Consider the following 17,114-nt stretch of genomic DNA (forward strand, 5'->3'; position numbering starts at 1 on the left):
TGTTTTTTGTATAAATCTATCTTTCTGGGAAAAGACTTAAATGTTTCCGTTGGTTAACAGTAATGGAAATGCTAGACTTTGACTATGAAAGCATAAATATGTGAGGCCTTATCCACAGAGAGCTTCTTTCTTTTGAAGGAATTGTACCCTATTTAGAATAAACTGTTCAAAATTTGGATTTTTAACTAAAAAAAAAAGGTATCTTATTTTTAACTGAATCCATATTTATGAAGCAAAATACTTAGACTTCAAAGAGAACCTGACAGATTTTAATTCTCTGTTAAAAATGTCTATGATTTAATGATAAAAGGTTAATTAAAAATATGGTGTAAAGTATGATATAAACAATTTTATTAGACGAATTCATTTATTTGACACATTAAATTAGGCAAAGAAAAATATATGCAACTGCATAAAAAGAATCACATTCTCCTACTACTTGAACATACAGCAGTGGTCAAAAATAATGAATTGTGGAATGGATCCCAAGATTTAATGAAAAAAAAAAACAAAAAAACAAACACCCTGTACAGAAAAACTTCAGGCTTCTAACTTCACTGAATCCAATACTAAGCGTGCTTCCTTATATTCCTCAGCTTCTTCCAAGTCTTTTTCACTCTCCTGAAATGAAATATAATAAAAATTAGATTTCTCCTTCTCAGCTTTAGTCCTTTGTGATTTCCTCAAATATTATAAACGAACAATATAAAAATCTCAAAAATTAACACAAAAATGATTCCAATCCCCATCTAAATATTGTTTAATTTCAAAGATTTCCCATGTTCTTTCTTCCTTTATAGTTAAGAGAAGAAAAATAGGTTTGGTTTTGTTTCACTACATAGCATTCTCACAGATTAAGTGAAAAACATGGTCATCTACAGCTACTGGCATTAAAGAATTAAATAAAAACCTCAAAAAAATTAACACAAAATTTTATTCTCATTTTGTCAACATGTCACTATACAAAAGGATTATGAGTGGACTCAAAATAAAAAAAAATGATGGTTTACTAAAATGTTACATATATAAAAACATTCAGACCAAATTAATCTTCCAACTACTCACAACGACCAAGAAGGCTAGTGGTGTCACACCAGAGTTAAGTATCATCTTCAAATTAGAAAACTGAACTGTCCGCTTATTAATGAGTATTATATGTTGTACTACAAGGAAACAAAGTACTAACATCTTTTATTTTTTGACTGAGTGAATCTTTTCTTGATACTTTATACATAAAGCTCTTGCTAATATTATTATGCTAAGAGATAAGTGAAATAATATCATTTAAGTCATTTTGAATGTTTGATTTTTACTTAAATTAAGTAAAGCTATGGTTAGTTATTCATGTCAGGTCAATAAAAGTTGGGAGCTGTACAAATAGTTATAGAGCAGAGGGAACAGGTATGTGTGTTTATTTAATATGAAAATTTAAAGCAAAAGGAGTAAGAATTTGCTTAACTCAGACTGCAGGTAAGAATTTCTTAAACCTCTACATGACACCTAAACATGTCTTTAGTCTGTTGGTAAATATAAGCTCTTTGAGGGTAGAAATATTGTTGGATACATCCATATACACAAATATATCATCCAAAGACAGTATAATTTTTTCAAGCAATTTATATTACTTTTTTAGCTGCTATATTCATGAGAGAAAAAAAAAACATTTAAATTGTCAGAAAATACAAATGGTGCTTCTGTCTCAAGGAGTATTTTAATATAGTAATTATTTTCTGCTTTCATCTATCTTTTATTTTAAAACCACGGCTTTACTTTTGTCTGTTAAGGAGAATTACCCTGCCTTTAAAAAGTTCCTATAGATAAATATGGAGTTCTGTGTCAAAATTAAAGTAAAATGTAAACACCTCTCTTTTTGTTTTTTCTTGCAGATTTAGTCCTAATATTATCTGGGTAGGAAAACAAATGTCATTCTTTTTCAAAGAATACATATGATCATCTCTCACCATACTTTTGTTATGTAAGAACAATTATAAATCAGGAGAAAGCTATGTAGCTAGTTGATATTAGCTCAAGAAATAGAAACGTAAAATGAGATTAGTAAAGGAAATGTTAGAATTCATCAAATTATCATCAAACAGCAATAACAATTGTCTTGAATACAGTATTATCCAGTTATCTTTATTAAGAAAGAAATAAGAGGACTTTTAATTATTCTTAGAATCCTTTATAAAATGATTCTGCCACCGTATCACAAAGCATTTACACTATCAAGTACGATAACAGTGTTATCCAAGGACTGCCTATATTACAAGGCTTTTTTTCCCTCTCAAACGGATTTAAGTTTGACTCTAAAAGAATTCTAGATCTTTTTAAAAATTCATTTGAAACATTTGGATCTTTCAAAATTTTAAATAGTCTACTTATCACTAAAAATGTGCCAAAAAAGACCTTTATGTATGAAAACTAAATAATTCAAGATATTGCTGGACAATGTTAGTGCCATGAATATCTACCATGGTAACTCAAATATATTTAATTAACTAAGTTTAAACAGAATAAACATGTTAGATATAGTACTTCCACTGGAGGCATAATTTAAAACACAATTTAATCTCTGTCAACTGTTTTAAAATATACTGGTATACAGGACAAGTGAACAAAATAGTCCCTAACTAGTTGACAGTGTTGAATACTAAGATTTGGCCTTCCATGCATTGGACTGAAAGAATTTTTAAACAGAATACAGAGAATTTTTTACTTACTAATAACTGCAGAAGATCACTATATGCAGCTTCCAACCTGCGCTGGCAATCTGGGATCATCATCCGGGACTCTTGAAGGATCTCTGCCTATAATGAAAATCTCTGTGAGACACGCAGAGATGGTAGAACTTATGTGTTTCGTTTATGCCTCTGTAAATATCTAAAATGATTGAGAGGAATCAGGAAAAAATTACAGGTATGTTAAACAGTTCGATACTTTAAATTGTGATTATAAGAAGTCAGAAAGAATGACTATCATACTGTAAAATATTCAGAGTACAAGTTTTTGATCATTTGGTAATCACCTTCTCATACTAAGTGAAAATTAGCTGGAAAGGCTTTTCATAGAGCATTTATTTAAAAAGGCCATTTAAAATAAACTATTTTTCCTGCTGTCACAAAGCACCTTTACCCAAAATGGGATCAGCTGGTTATATAAATATCTCCTGCATCTTCCGAGTAATAAAGAAAAACACTGTTCAGATAATATCACATGGAGATAATTACTGCATGAAAAAAGTTATTGAGTTATTGATCACATCGTGTGCACACTGCAGGAGGTTCTCACTGAAAGACAGAGGTAAAGAAAAATGAAAAGCAAAGACCAGCAGGTTCATATTTTTGATGCTTATCATGCATAAAAAGTTATTACTTATCCTTGTGCTTCATTTTAGGAGAGAGATTATTCTCCCCATGCAGTTTGAGCCAAATTACCAACCTGGCACCCCTCTGAATCTGAACTTCTGCCTATTCCTCTTGAAGACAGACACAACAGAATTAAACACAAGAATATTTATTCTCGTGGATATTTCTGGACTTAAAATATAGCATTCAAAGCTGGACTGTAAAATATTGAATCACAAAAGAAAAAAATCAAATCATTCACTGAGAAACCAATCAACAGGAAGGTAAATAAATTAGTGTCAGATGTTGGCCCTCAAATAGGTCTGTTTCCTAAGGTGGTAGGAAGCTTTATCTCCTTAAACTATTCTCAGAAAGAAACAGATCATTTAAAGATTTATTTCCAAAAAGTAGTGTTTGGACAAATACCTTTGGTTAAATGGGTACAAATCCTGAACTTTTCCTAATAAGCTTTCTTACCTAGCTCATCTAAAATAAAAAGGAAAGACATAACTTAATGGTAATCATATTATATTTTAATACAAACTTAAATAACTCCCAGTACCTTCTTCCTTTTCCCCAATGGTTTTGTTATAGCTCTCACACTATAAACAAAAATCAGAATCATAATACACAAGGATGCTCTCTGTCCACATCTATTTTTTCAGGTGAAAACCTACTGTTGAACTTGTAATTCTTTTGCTAACGAGACACTGCTGAAAACTTCAGACAGAGGATCATGACTTTACTTCACTGCTCATCATACTATACCCTGAAATGTAATCACTGCCTTTAAATTATCTTATGTATCTGGTTAATTTGAATACATGTGAAAAATCAGTGACAGGCACATTTCATTGGATACATGATTTGTATTTCTTCCTTATGGACCTGCTTTGAGAATAGCTTATATTAATTAAACAAGATGAAATGAATATAAACAGTAAGGTCAAAAACACAGTAAGTAGAAATGTTTTTACTTGTAAAAAAATTTTTTGAAAACTTTAGTATAGTGTTGTCAATGAAATAAGCTTCAAGCAATGCAGCCCTCAAAAAATTCTATTATTATTCTATGCATTATTACAGAGCAAGAATCCTCAATTAATCTATCAAAACAGAACTCTGATGTAACTAGAGCCAAAGATCAGACTCTCCCATATACCAGCCCCAATTCATTTAAATAAGCTTAATGTATGTCTATAGGATGCCAGGGACGAGGGATATAAAAATGAAAAGAGAAGGTCTCTGTCCTCCATTCCAGTAGAGGAGCACGAACATGAAAATAAACACTTGACACAGCTTCAAGAAGACCATGCCACTGGGAGCCAAAGGCATACACTACACTGATGACTATGATGTGGAATCCATAAACCACATCTTTATCAAGGCCATAAATCATGTACTTTACCTTGTAACAATGAATTACAACTGTCAGGAATAATTTTAAAAGACCATATATAAGGTGTGATTATATAGTAAAGACACCCCTCAAAATACCTGAACTAAACTAAATGAGTATTATCTTTCAAAATGTTCCCTTAGGAAGGGGTCACTCAAATGAATGGTACCTCTGTTTAAAATATCTGAATAAACTCTCAGTTTTTTCTAATGCTGACTAGGACAAGACTGAGGCTAAGTCAGGACCTTGGCACAGATTGGGAGGAAGGGGAGGTAGGTAAGGAGTCTTAGGGAACACAACAGGATGTGGTTGTACTTATGTCTTACTGTTTTTAAAACAAGTTGTGATTTTGGGGTATCATAATGGAAGTTAGGTAAAATGGAAGTCTGGGGAGGCTTAGCAACTCTCAGATTATAATAATGAATATATTACTAAACTAAAGTTGAATCAATTTCCTTTATAATCAAATGTAGATAAGTTGGAGAGGGAAAGGAAAAGCCGTAATTGGCAGATTTTCATTTTTTCAGAAAGAAGAGTTCCATGAAAGAATCTGGCCAATGTCAAGTTCTTTTGCTATTGCTCAATTGACATAAGATTTCTAGCTTCTTTAATGATCCATTCACCCAGGGCGGGCTATACCTAATCTATAGGCACTCTAATTTTGGTATACTGGCTGTCTCTGGAACCAATGGTAACTACATTAGTTTGCCAAACTGGGCTTCAGGGTAGTTCAGAGATGACTGTAACAATGGTTAAGTCTCCTTTTACATGGAGGTAAACTGGTAATGTGCTAATAAACATGTTAAGAAATCCATCTGACTTTTAAAAGAGACGGAAAGAGAAACGTGTAACTACGTAAGGTGATGCATATGTTAAGGACCTTGGTTATGGTGGATATTTTACAATGTATAAATTTATCAAATCATCAAACTGCACACCTTAAATATATACAATTTTAAACTGTCCACTATACCTCAATATAGACAGGGGAGAAAGACAGAAAGATGGCCTCCAATGATCCTGCTCTTGTGCAGTCGCCTCCCACACTACATTTGGGCTGGGCCTGTGACCAAAGGAATATGGCAGAAATGGCCTTCTGGAACCTAAGACCAGCTTCCACATGGGCTTCTTGAAAAGCTTATTTTTAGGAAATCCTTCTCTCAGGACCCAGTTGTCATGCTGTAAGAAGTGGAGGAAGAAAGGGAGGGAGGGAGGAAGGAGGAAGGAAGGATTTTGACTTGTGTTTTGTGGTTACTGATGAATGACTAAGGATATGCAATGAATTCCATGAATAAAAAATAATCTGGGCCTGGGGTGCCTGGGTGGCTCAGTTAAGTGTCCAACTCTTGACTTTGGCTCAAGTCATGATCTCATGATTCGTGAGTTCATTCTCAAGTCAGGCTTTGTGCTGACAGTGTGGAGCCTGCTTGGCATTTTCTCTCTCCCTCTCTCTCTGCCCTTACCCTGCTTGCACTCTCTCTCTCAAAATAAATAAATAAACATAAAAAATAATAATAATCTGGGCCTTAATCCCTAGGGTGTCAGTGGTTACTTTAAAAATAAATGGTCTAAATCCACCAGCTCAAAGACAGAGATTCAGAGACTGGGCCAACTCAACTATACACTGCCCACAAGAAACTCACTTCAAACAAAATCAAACAGAGTTTCAAAATAAAAGGATGGAAAAGAATGTTATCAGGCAAACATTAAAAAGACAGAAAAAGCAGGAGTGGCGATATTAATACTGCTTCAGAGCAAAAAAATAAATATTAGAGACAAAGAGGGATGTTACATAATAATAAAATGATCAACAAGAAAAAAAATACCTAAATGTGTATGTACTAACAACAGAGCTTCAAAATACATAACACAAAAACTGATAAAGCTAAAAGGAGAGAGACAAATCCACACATATACCCAGGGATTTTAACACCTCACTCTTAGCAATTGGTAGAAGTACTAAAACAAAAAAATCAGCAAAGATATAAAAAAAAAAACAACAACACCATCAACGAACAAGATCTAACTGACATTTATAGAACACTCTATCTAAGAAAGAAAAATACAAATACTTTTCAAGCACCCATGAAACATTCATCATAGTATACCATAACTGGGGTCAAACAACAACAAAACAAACAAAAATCTCAACAAATTTAAATTAAAAGAACTGAAATAACACATAGTGCATGTATGACTATAATGAAATAAAATTAAAAACCAATAATAAAAATAAGCAGGGAAATCTTTAAACCACTTAGAAATTAAACAACATACTTGTAAATAACCAAAGAGTCAATAAGGAAGTCTCAAAAGAAACACAGAAATACACAGATAAATGAAAATGAAAATATAACCTATCAAATGTTGTAGGATTAAGTTATAGCAATGCCAAGAGGGAAATTTATAGCAGTAAATGCTTATGTTAGGAAAAAGGAAAGATCTCAATTTAAAAATCTAAGTTCTTACTTCAGGAACCTACAAAAAGAAGCACAAAATAAACCCTAAACAAGAAGAGGGAAATAATAAAAATAAGATCAGAAATCAAAGAAATTAGAAATAAAAAAAAACCAACAGAGACAATCTAGGAAACAAACAGCTGAGTTTTTAAAAAACTGGTAAATCTCCAGTAAAAGTGACAAACATAAAGTGAGAAGGCACAAATCACTAATATCAGCAACAAAACAGATCATATCTCTACATATCTTGCAACCATTAAAGGAAAAAATTTCACAAACAATTTTATAATCCTGTTCATAATGATCATGAATTCAACAACTTAAGAGAAATGAACCAATCCCTTGAAAACTACAGACCACCAAAACTGAAATGATAGCCTGAATATTTCTACAATCATGAAAGGAATTGAATTTTAATTTTTTTTTTACATTTATTTATTTTTGATAGAGACAGAGCACAAGTGGGGGAGGGGCAGAAAGAGAAGGAGACACACAATCCAAAGCAGGCTCCAGGCTCCGAGCTGTCAGCACAGAGCCCGACGCGGGGCCCCAACTCACAAACTGCGAGATCATGACCTGAGCCGAACTCAGACGCTTAACTGACTGAGCCACCCAGGCATCCCAGGAATTGAATTTTAATAAAAAAGAAATAGAACTCTTCAAACCTAGATAGTTCCACTGGGCGATTTTATCAAATATTTAAAGAAGAATTAACACTAACTTTACACAAATACTTTAAGAAAAGAGAAGAGGGAATATTTTCCAGCCAATTTTATGAGATGAGAATTAACTTGATACCAGAAACAGACAAAAGCAGTATAAAAAAAGCAAACTGCAGACCATAAACTTCGATACAAAAATCCTCAACAAAGCATTAGCAAACAGAATCCACCAATATATGAAAACAATTATACACCACAATCAAGTGAATAAGCAGGTATACAAGGCTGGTTTAACATTTAAAAATCAATCCATGTAATCCACAATATCAATAGGCCAAAGAAGACAACTCATATGGTTTTATCACATGATACAGAAAAAGCCTTTGACAAAACCCAACACCCATTCATGATAAAAATGCTCAGCAAAGTAGGAATACAGAACTTCCTCAACTTGAAAAACACTATAAAAAACGTACAGCTAACATTACACTTATGGCAAAAGACTGAATGCTATCTCCCTAAGATTAGAAACAAATGGAGATGTCCATTCTGACCACTTTCATTCAACACAATACTGTAAGTCTTAGCCAGAGCAATCAGGTAAGAAAAAGAAGTAAGACATACAGATTGAAAAGAAATAAAACTGTCTCTACTTACAAATGACATGATTGTGTCTGTAGAAAACCAGAAGGAATACACAAAAAAATCTTAGAAACTAGATAGCTCAGTAATGTCACAGGTTACAAGATCAATACACAAAAAACTGAATGTACTTCCATATTGGATAACAAAATACTATATGTGGAAACCAAAACTAAAAACAATACTATTTATATTTTCAAAGAAAATGAAATACTCAGGTAGAAATCTAACAAAACTTCCAGGATCTATATGTTGAAAATTATGAAATGCTGATGAAAGAAGTAGGACCTAAATAAACTGTAAGACTTCTCATGTTCACTGACTGGAAGACCTGACATAGTAAGGATGTCAATTCTCTCCAAACTGATATACAGGTTTAATGCAATTCCTATCAAAACTTAGCAAGGTGTTCTATAGACCTAGACAAATTTACAATTTTTATGGAAAGGCACAGGAAGTAGAAAAGCTAAAACAAACCAAAAAAAAAAAAAAAAAAAGAAAAAAGAAAAAAAGGAGGAGGAGGAGGAGGAGGAGGAGGAGGAAGGAGAAAGAGGATTCACTCTTCCACAATGAAAGCTTACTCTATAGCTACAGTAACCAAGACAGGGTGGTATTTGTAAACAAATAGGTTAATGGATAAACCACAGGTTAATGGATCAAAAGAGAATCCCAAAACACACCCACACAAATATGTCCAATGGCTTTTTGACAAAAGTACAAAAGCAATTCAATGAGGGAAGGATAACGTTTTCAACAAATACTGCTGGAGCAACTGGGCACCTATAGGCAAAAAGATGAACCTCAAACTAAACCTCACACCTTATATAAAAATTAACTCAAAACTGATCAAACCTTTTTTTATTTTTTTAAACATTTTTTAAATGTTTCTTTATTTTTGAGACAGAGAGAGACAGCATGAACGGGGGAGGGTCAGAAAGAGAGGGAGACACAGAATCCGAAACAGGCTCCAGGCTCTGAGCCGTCAGCACAGAGCCTGACGCAGGGCTCGAACCCACAAACCGTGAGATCATGACCTGAGCTGAAGTCGGACGCTTAACCGACTGAGCCACCCAGGCGCCCCAAAACTGATCACACCTTAAAGGATAGACATAAAACCACAAAACTTTTAGACAAAAAAAAGAAAATCTTTGCGACTTAGGACTAAACAAAGAGGCCTTAGACTTGAGACCAAAAATATAATTCACAAAAGAAAGCATTAGCCATAAATTAGATGTTCTCAAAATTAAAAACTGTTGCTCAGTGAAAGACCTTGTTAAAAGGCTAAAAAGACAAATTACAGACTAAGAAAATATTTCCAAGCCACATATCCAACAAAGGGCATTTACCTAGAATATACAAAGAACTCTCAAAAGTAGAAAAAGCGTCTAATTAAAAAGTGAGAAGAACAGACATTTCACTAAAGAGAATATATAGACACAAATAAGCAAAAGATATTCAACATTATAGTTGTTAGTAAATCAAAACTAAAAGCACAATTAGATATCATTACACATCTATCATGTAGGTGACAGCTATATGCTAAAATAAAAAAGCGATAATACCAAATGCTGGTGAGGATGTGGAAAAATCAAATCATTCACACATCCCTGGTGGGAATGTAATACAGTACAGCCACTTTGGAAGAGTTTGGCAGTTTTCTTTAAAAAAAAAAATGTACTAATACAACAGAGCAATTTCTTGGGTATTTATCCCAGAAAAATGAAAATTTATGTCATGCAAAAACTGTCTACAAATGTTCATAGCAGCCTTTTTCATAACAGCCCAGAGCTGGCAACAGTCCAAATGTCCTTCAGTGGTTACACCTATGATACCATGGAATGCCTGGAATACTGCTCAGCAATAATAAGAAACAAAGTTGATAGACTCTATGACTTTAGTGGACCTCAAGGAATTATTTTCCTCAAGGAAAAAGCCAATTTCAAAATATTACATACTGTATGATCCTTCAAACAGTATTAATTACTTAGGATTTAGGGGTGGAGGTCAGGGACTACAAAGAAGTAGCACAGACAGTCTTGTGATGGAATAGTTTTCCATCTTGATTGTGGTTGTAGTTATACATTCCACATGTGACAGAACTGTATCATACTATATACAAACACACACACACACACACACACACACAAATGAGTACATGTGTAACAGGTGAAATATAAATAAGGTCTGTGGTGCGTTTCATGGTCTGGATATTATAATTATACAAGATATCATTACTAACAATGCAGCAGCAATAGTGAAGGGCATATGTGACTTCCCTGAACATTTATTGCAACTTCCTGTGAATCTATAACAAAACACAAAACAAGTGTACAGAGTATCATTTATAAACTTGAGTATAGGTAACAAGAGGCAATAAAATTTTCTTGCATCAGTGGAAGCTATTTTGAATATTTTTGTTATTGATAAAAGAAATATGGTGTTTCTTGCAGAATCAATCTTGTGAAAGACACTTCATCAAATTCCTCTTTTCGACTGAAGCTTCCTATTATTTTCCACATATTTGAAGAAAAAAATTTTCCATTTTAGGAAAAAGAAACATCCAATTATGAATGTTTAACTCATGTTTCAAGTAAATCACAAAACAATGTGTGTGCATCTTTCTCAAAAAGACACATTTACAACTCTGCAATTATATGTAATAACTATAAATCCTTGTTGGAAAAATTGTGCCAGTTTTTTTTTTTTTTTTTAATTTTTTTTTCAACGTTTATTTTTTTGGGGACAGAGAGAGACAGAGCATGAACGGGGGAGGGGCAGAGAGAGAGGGAGACACAGAGTAGGAAACAGGCTCCAGGCTCTGAGCCATCAGCCCAGAGCCTGACACGGGGCTCGAACTCACGGACCGCGAGATCGTGACCTGGCTGAAGTCGGACGCTTAACCGACTGCACCACCCAGGCGCCCCCAGTTTGGTTTTTTTTAACATTACTTCTGGAAAATAAGAGGAGTCATGCCTCAGGTGAAATAACAGGGATACATGTTTGATTACCACTACTAATCATTTCTGCTCCAAGATAGGTTTAAAAAAACAAAAGACCAGAATACCTTCACTATTTGAGGGCAAAATCCTCTGCATCCATCCCTAATTTAGATGAGGTGAGTAGAGAAGAAGAGGGATATGGTGAGCAGAGGACCAAAATCAATTTGGGCAATATCTGAAGGTTGTGCTACACTGTTCAGCCAGAAAAGATGAATTCTTTGACTGACTGGTATTTTGGCCTCTTAGCATCCGTCTTCTGCCTAGTTACTTATTTTACAAAAACCAAAATTAGGCCTAGTCCAGGAAAGTCCAATTTGGACAACCAATTACAGGTAAGAAGTTTGGTAGGGACTGACATTATAAATGTGTGTTATTAAGATAGTTCCGGTTCAGAAGATCCAGGATAGCCAGAGCAAAATGGATCCAAATGACAAAATAGCCAAAGTAGTGAGAAGTGGTTAAGGAGAGTATTTAGCTCAGAACTACAGTGAGACGAGTAGAGAACCCACAAAACACAGCACTTGGCTTCCTTGATATTTTCTACGAGGGGCACAGCAGATGTAAAGAAACTATCACCGACATTAAAGTCGTAGGCAAACAGGAATAAAGCAGTGCTTCGGGCAATGCAACTGCCACTGCATATAAAAAAACCATGAATCTCTGACCACCGTATAGCTAAACTAGGGAAAGGAAATTGAGAAAAGCATGTAGCTTGAGTTAAAGACAAGGTTTCATCAAACAAATAAAATTGCAGTTGACAACTGTATACACTGCAGGTTGATAATCGCAATAAACAGAAAGACTTACTGTTCTGTAATTAGATATGGGATGGTATTTTTGAATGTAAGTGTGAAGTGGACTAGGAACCTAAGAAATCATGTTATAAACCATGACTGCTGTGACAAAGTAGAGAATTTTGACATGGCTGAATGTAGATAGGATTTTTAAACAAAAAATTTCCCCTTTTTATAACTGCATATGTAGTCAATGATAATGTAGTAAGAGGCTAAAACTTTTAAATAACAATTAGAACACAGGATTCAATGAAGAGTTAATCCTTACCTATAAAGCAGTAACTTTAATGAAAGATGATCAATATATACATAGTAAAACAAATTCTGTGATAATCTGTGACATTTGTAGAATTTTATTTAGAAAGACAACATATTTATTCTTCACTTCAGTAACTTACAACTCCTATCCTAGTTATACAGCTATGTTTTAATATGTTACTGGTGATTAAAAGAATAGGGCAAAGATGGGGCGCCTGGGTGGCGCAGTCGGTTAAGCGTCCGACTTCAGCCAGGTCACGATCTCGCGGTCCGTGAGTTCGAGCCCCGCGTCAGGCTCTGGGCTGATGGCTCAGAGCCTGGAGCCTGTTTCCGATTCTGTGTCTCCCTCTCTCTCTGCCCCTCCCCCGTTCATGCTCTGTCTCTCTCTGTCCCAAAAATAAATAAACGTTGGAAAAAAAAATTTTTTTTTAAAAAAAAAGAATAGGGCGAAGAAAAAACTAAGTGAGGTCAATACCTACACAACTGGAAAAATAAGCCTTATTTCAAGAGAAGTAGGACGTGAATGAAATGAAGTTATATACTATATCATACTATTTCTTATTAGATGTTGGAAAACAATACAGGGCATTAAAGTGAGAGAGGTACAAGAGTGATACAAATATTTACAGAAGTACAGACTTCAAAAGCATTTAACCATCATAATTTTAAGAATCAAAAAGTTATATTCCACATATAAATTCTTATGAAGAGCAGTTATATCCTAAAGGTCAGTATATTGGGGGACATATTACATCTATAATCTGTTTACAAATCCTCCCTTAATTTATGAGTATCTTATACAAAAATGTCCTCTGCTTTACCACACACAGAGGAAGGCAGGCTCTCCCAGAAGCTCAAAAATTAAGAAGGTTTTCTTCCTGGATGTTTTAAATGACACTGTGTTCCTTGTGCACCACAGATAGCAACTGCCTGCAGAAAAATCCATTTTAAGTGATTTAACACTGTTGAATTAAGTCTGGGTTGAGTGTTCACTATTATAATTTGTAACATAATTTATATGATAAAAGCCACTGTGATTGCACTGTGTTCTAATTTTAAAAAGAAGTCTTAAGATACGATCTGCATAAGCTTGTTTATATTCTTTTTTTTTTAAATTTATTTATTTTGAGAGAGAGAGAGCAGGGTAGGGGCAGAGAGAGAGAGGTGGGGGGGGGGGGGCGGCGAGGAGAGAAAGAATGCCAAGCGGGCTCTGTCCTGTTAGCAAAGAGGCCAATACAGGACTGGAACTTACAAACTGCAAGATCATGACCTGAGCCAAAATCAAGAGCCCGATGCTCAACCAACTGAGCCATCCAGGCGCCCCTGTACTCTCCTTTTTCTTAGTGTCATCTGGATTTTATTCTATGTGCACTGCACAATGGATTTTAAGTAAAGGAGAAAAAGATCTGATGTACCATTTTGAAGTTTATTTATTTTGAGAGAAAGAATGCAAGCTGGGGGGGGGGGGAGGGGCAGAAAAAGAATCCCAAGTAGGCTCTACACTCAGTGCAGAGCCCAACATGGTTCTTGATTTCACAGCCTGAGCTGATACCAAGAGTCGAATGCTTAACTGACTGAGCCACTCAGGCGCCCCTGATGTACTATTTTAAACAGATCAATTTGGCTGCTGTGGTGGGAGGGAATGGAGGTGTCAAAGAGACAAAGATGTATGCCAACTAGGAGGAGGCTTTTGCAATAGCGTGCGCAAAAGATGATACTGAACACGATTAGGGGTGGTGGCAGAAGGCAAAGAAATGGAATAAGAAACAGGACTTGCTTATACTAGCTGTGATTATTAGAGAGAGAGAGAAGCACCAGGAAGAGACCCACTAAATTTTTGGCTTTAGGTATTGGGATGACTGGAGGTATCATTTACTGAAAGGGGATAACAAGAGAAGGAACGGCTTTTTGTTTGGGGAAGGTGGGTTAGTTTAAGCGAAGACCAAGATTTTATTGATTTATTTTATTTTATTTTATTTTATTTTATTTTAGAGAGCAAGTGAGCAGGGGAGAAGGGTGGGGGGGGGAGGGAGAGAGGGAGAGAGGGAGAGAGGGAGAGAGGGAGAGAGGGAGAGAGGGAGAGAGGGAGAGAGAGAGAGACTGAGACTATAGCAGGCTCCACACTCAGTGCAGAGCCCAACATGAGGCTTGCTTCCATGACCCTGGGATTATGGCCTGAGACAAAATCAAGAGCTGCATGCTCAACCAACTCAGCCACCCAGGTGCCCCAGACTTTTATTTTGGACACCCAAGAGAATATCAAGTAGGTGATTAGTTGAATATATGTATCTCTGGAATGGTCAAGGCTAGAGATATAAATTGGGAGATACTGGCACTAGTCCCTCCCAAGTAAGCAGGAACTCTGGTTTTTTGTTTGTTTTGCTGCTCTTTTAAAGGCCATACCTAAAAGAATGCCTGGAACAGTATTTGGCAAGTAGCAGGGGATTCAATAAATATCTGTTGAGTAAATAAATGAGCAGACATAAAAATGATACTTAAAAGTTATAGAATGGTATGAGCTTACCCAGAGATTGTAGACAGAACTCTTAAAGGTTAAAATACACACACACGCACACACACAGGGGAGTGCAGGGTGGGGGAAGACAGCACAGGGGGAGGAGGAGGGTTTCAGCAAAGGAGACTGAAGAATAAGGATAGTGAAACAGGAGGAAAACAGGAGGCTATCCTATTAAAGATGCTAATATAAAAGAACGCTTCAAGGAGAGTGCTTGCTTACCTGTGTCAAATGCTGTTGAGGTGATGTAAGATGAGGACAAAGACATGAAAACAGTATCACTGATGGTTCTAACAAGGGTTAGGGAATATAATCCATTCTAATAGGAAGGAAGGTAGTACAGGTACAGATGCAGATAGGTTGAAAGATTTTGTCATGGGAAAAAGAGAAAGTCCCCAATAACTTCTATTTTCTCAAGGATTTACGAAACAAGTGTCAGCTATGCTATGATGCTATGATGGATTTGCAGTGATGTGGATGGAGCTTGAGTGTTTCATCGTAAGTGAAATAAGTCAGTCAGAGAAAGATAAATACCACATGATTTCACTTATATGTGGAATTTAACAAACAAAACAGATGGACAGATGGGAAGGGGGAAAAAAGAGAGTGGGAAACAAACCACAAGAGACTCTTAAGAATAGAGATCAAACTGAGGTGTGATGGAGGGAGGTGGGTGGGGGGAAGGGCTAAATGGGTGATGGGCATTAAGGAGGTCACTTGTTGGGATGAGCACTGGGTGTTTTATGTAAGTGATGAATCACTAAATTCTACTCCTGAAATCATCATTACAGAGTATGTTAACTAACTTGAATTTAAATAAAAATTTGGAAAAAAAATGCTATGATGAGAATAAATAAGCTGTTATGGGACAAGAGAGGAGGAGCACCTATCTCCATCTTTAGGTAGAGTGTAGGGGATGTTTAAAGGATAAACACGAATTTATAAGGAAAAGGCAGGTAGGAGAAGTGGGAAGAACATCTCACACATATGCAGTATGTCTGCGGCAAAGGAAAAGAGCATGATCAGGAAATGAAAAGGTCCAGGGAGGGAATGGCAAGAGATAAGGGTGGATAGGCAGGCACTCAAATCAAGAAGAACCTTGTATGCAGTACTAAGGAAACTGAAATTTGTCATGAGGAAAATCAGGAGAAGCCACTAAAAAGGGTAACATATATATTTATTTTGGTGGTCTTCAAATCAAAATATTTACAAAAATATCTGTAAATTTAAATATACAAGTATATTTAATATAATATTAGGTCATATATATGTGTGTGTGTGTGTGTATTAAGGTTTATTTATTTATTTTTGAGAGAGAGAGAGAGAGAGAGAGAGAGAGAGAGAGAGAGAGAATATGAATCCCAAGCAGGCTCCGCACTGGAAGTGCACAGCCCAACGAAGGACTCGAAGCCACAAACTATGAGATCATGACCTGAGCCTGAGCTGAAACTAAGAGTCTGATGCTTAATTGACTGAGCCACCCAGGTATCCCAAGGATTCAATTTTACCTGCTTTTTAATGGCATAATTTTCACCATCTTCAGCTTTCATTTTTTCAATCTTTTCTTCTTGTTGTTTTGCTTCCTTTTCATACATCATTTTTTCTTTGACCAGTCTATAAAAATAAATCAGAAATGTTTCCAAGAATTAACTTTCTCTCTAGAAAACAGATCACAGGAAACAAAGAAACTATGTAAATATAAAACATGCTTAAAATAGCAAAGTATGTGTACTAGATGGGGAGGATGAGAGGAAGGAAAGAAAAATACTTTAGCCATAGATGTAATACGTCTGATCCTCAGGCCCATGATATTCTATACCTCTCTAAAGCAGGTGCAAACTTCAAAACATAAAACTCTTAAATTTTTAATTAAAAACATATTTCACTATAATAATTGTATTTACAATGTAAAAACATACTCAAAATTATTATTACTAGCATTTCTGTCTAGCTTTATTATTAATATATGTTTTCCAAACTTTTATACACGTACTTGAAACAACATAATGGAAAAAGCTCAGCTTACTGGGAAAAAATCAGTATAT

At 35.2% G+C, this 17,114-nt stretch overlaps 1 protein-coding gene across 2 annotated transcripts in view; it reads right to left on the minus strand.

Annotated features, from left to right (window-relative positions):
• Nucleotides 1-329: 329 nt before the first annotated feature.
• Nucleotides 330-17,114, minus strand: part of TBCA (tubulin folding cofactor A) — a 77,959-nt gene continuing 61,174 nt past the window's right edge. For both annotated transcript variants that reach the window (XM_023257768.2, XM_023257765.2), the window contains exons 2-4: nt 16,578-16,683; nt 2,721-2,807; nt 330-621 (exon numbers count right to left, since the gene is read on the minus strand). In XM_023257768.2, the coding sequence (XP_023113536.1) occupies nt 541-621; nt 2,721-2,807; nt 16,578-16,683 (274 nt within the window). In that variant the 3' untranslated portion in view covers nt 330-540. The remainder of the gene's footprint in view (nt 622-2,720; nt 2,808-16,577; nt 16,684-17,114) is intronic.

This window comes from Felis catus, chromosome A1 (assembly GCF_018350175.1).
Source record: "Felis catus isolate Fca126 chromosome A1, F.catus_Fca126_mat1.0, whole genome shotgun sequence".
NCBI classification, from domain to species: Eukaryota; Metazoa; Chordata; class Mammalia; order Carnivora; family Felidae; genus Felis; species Felis catus.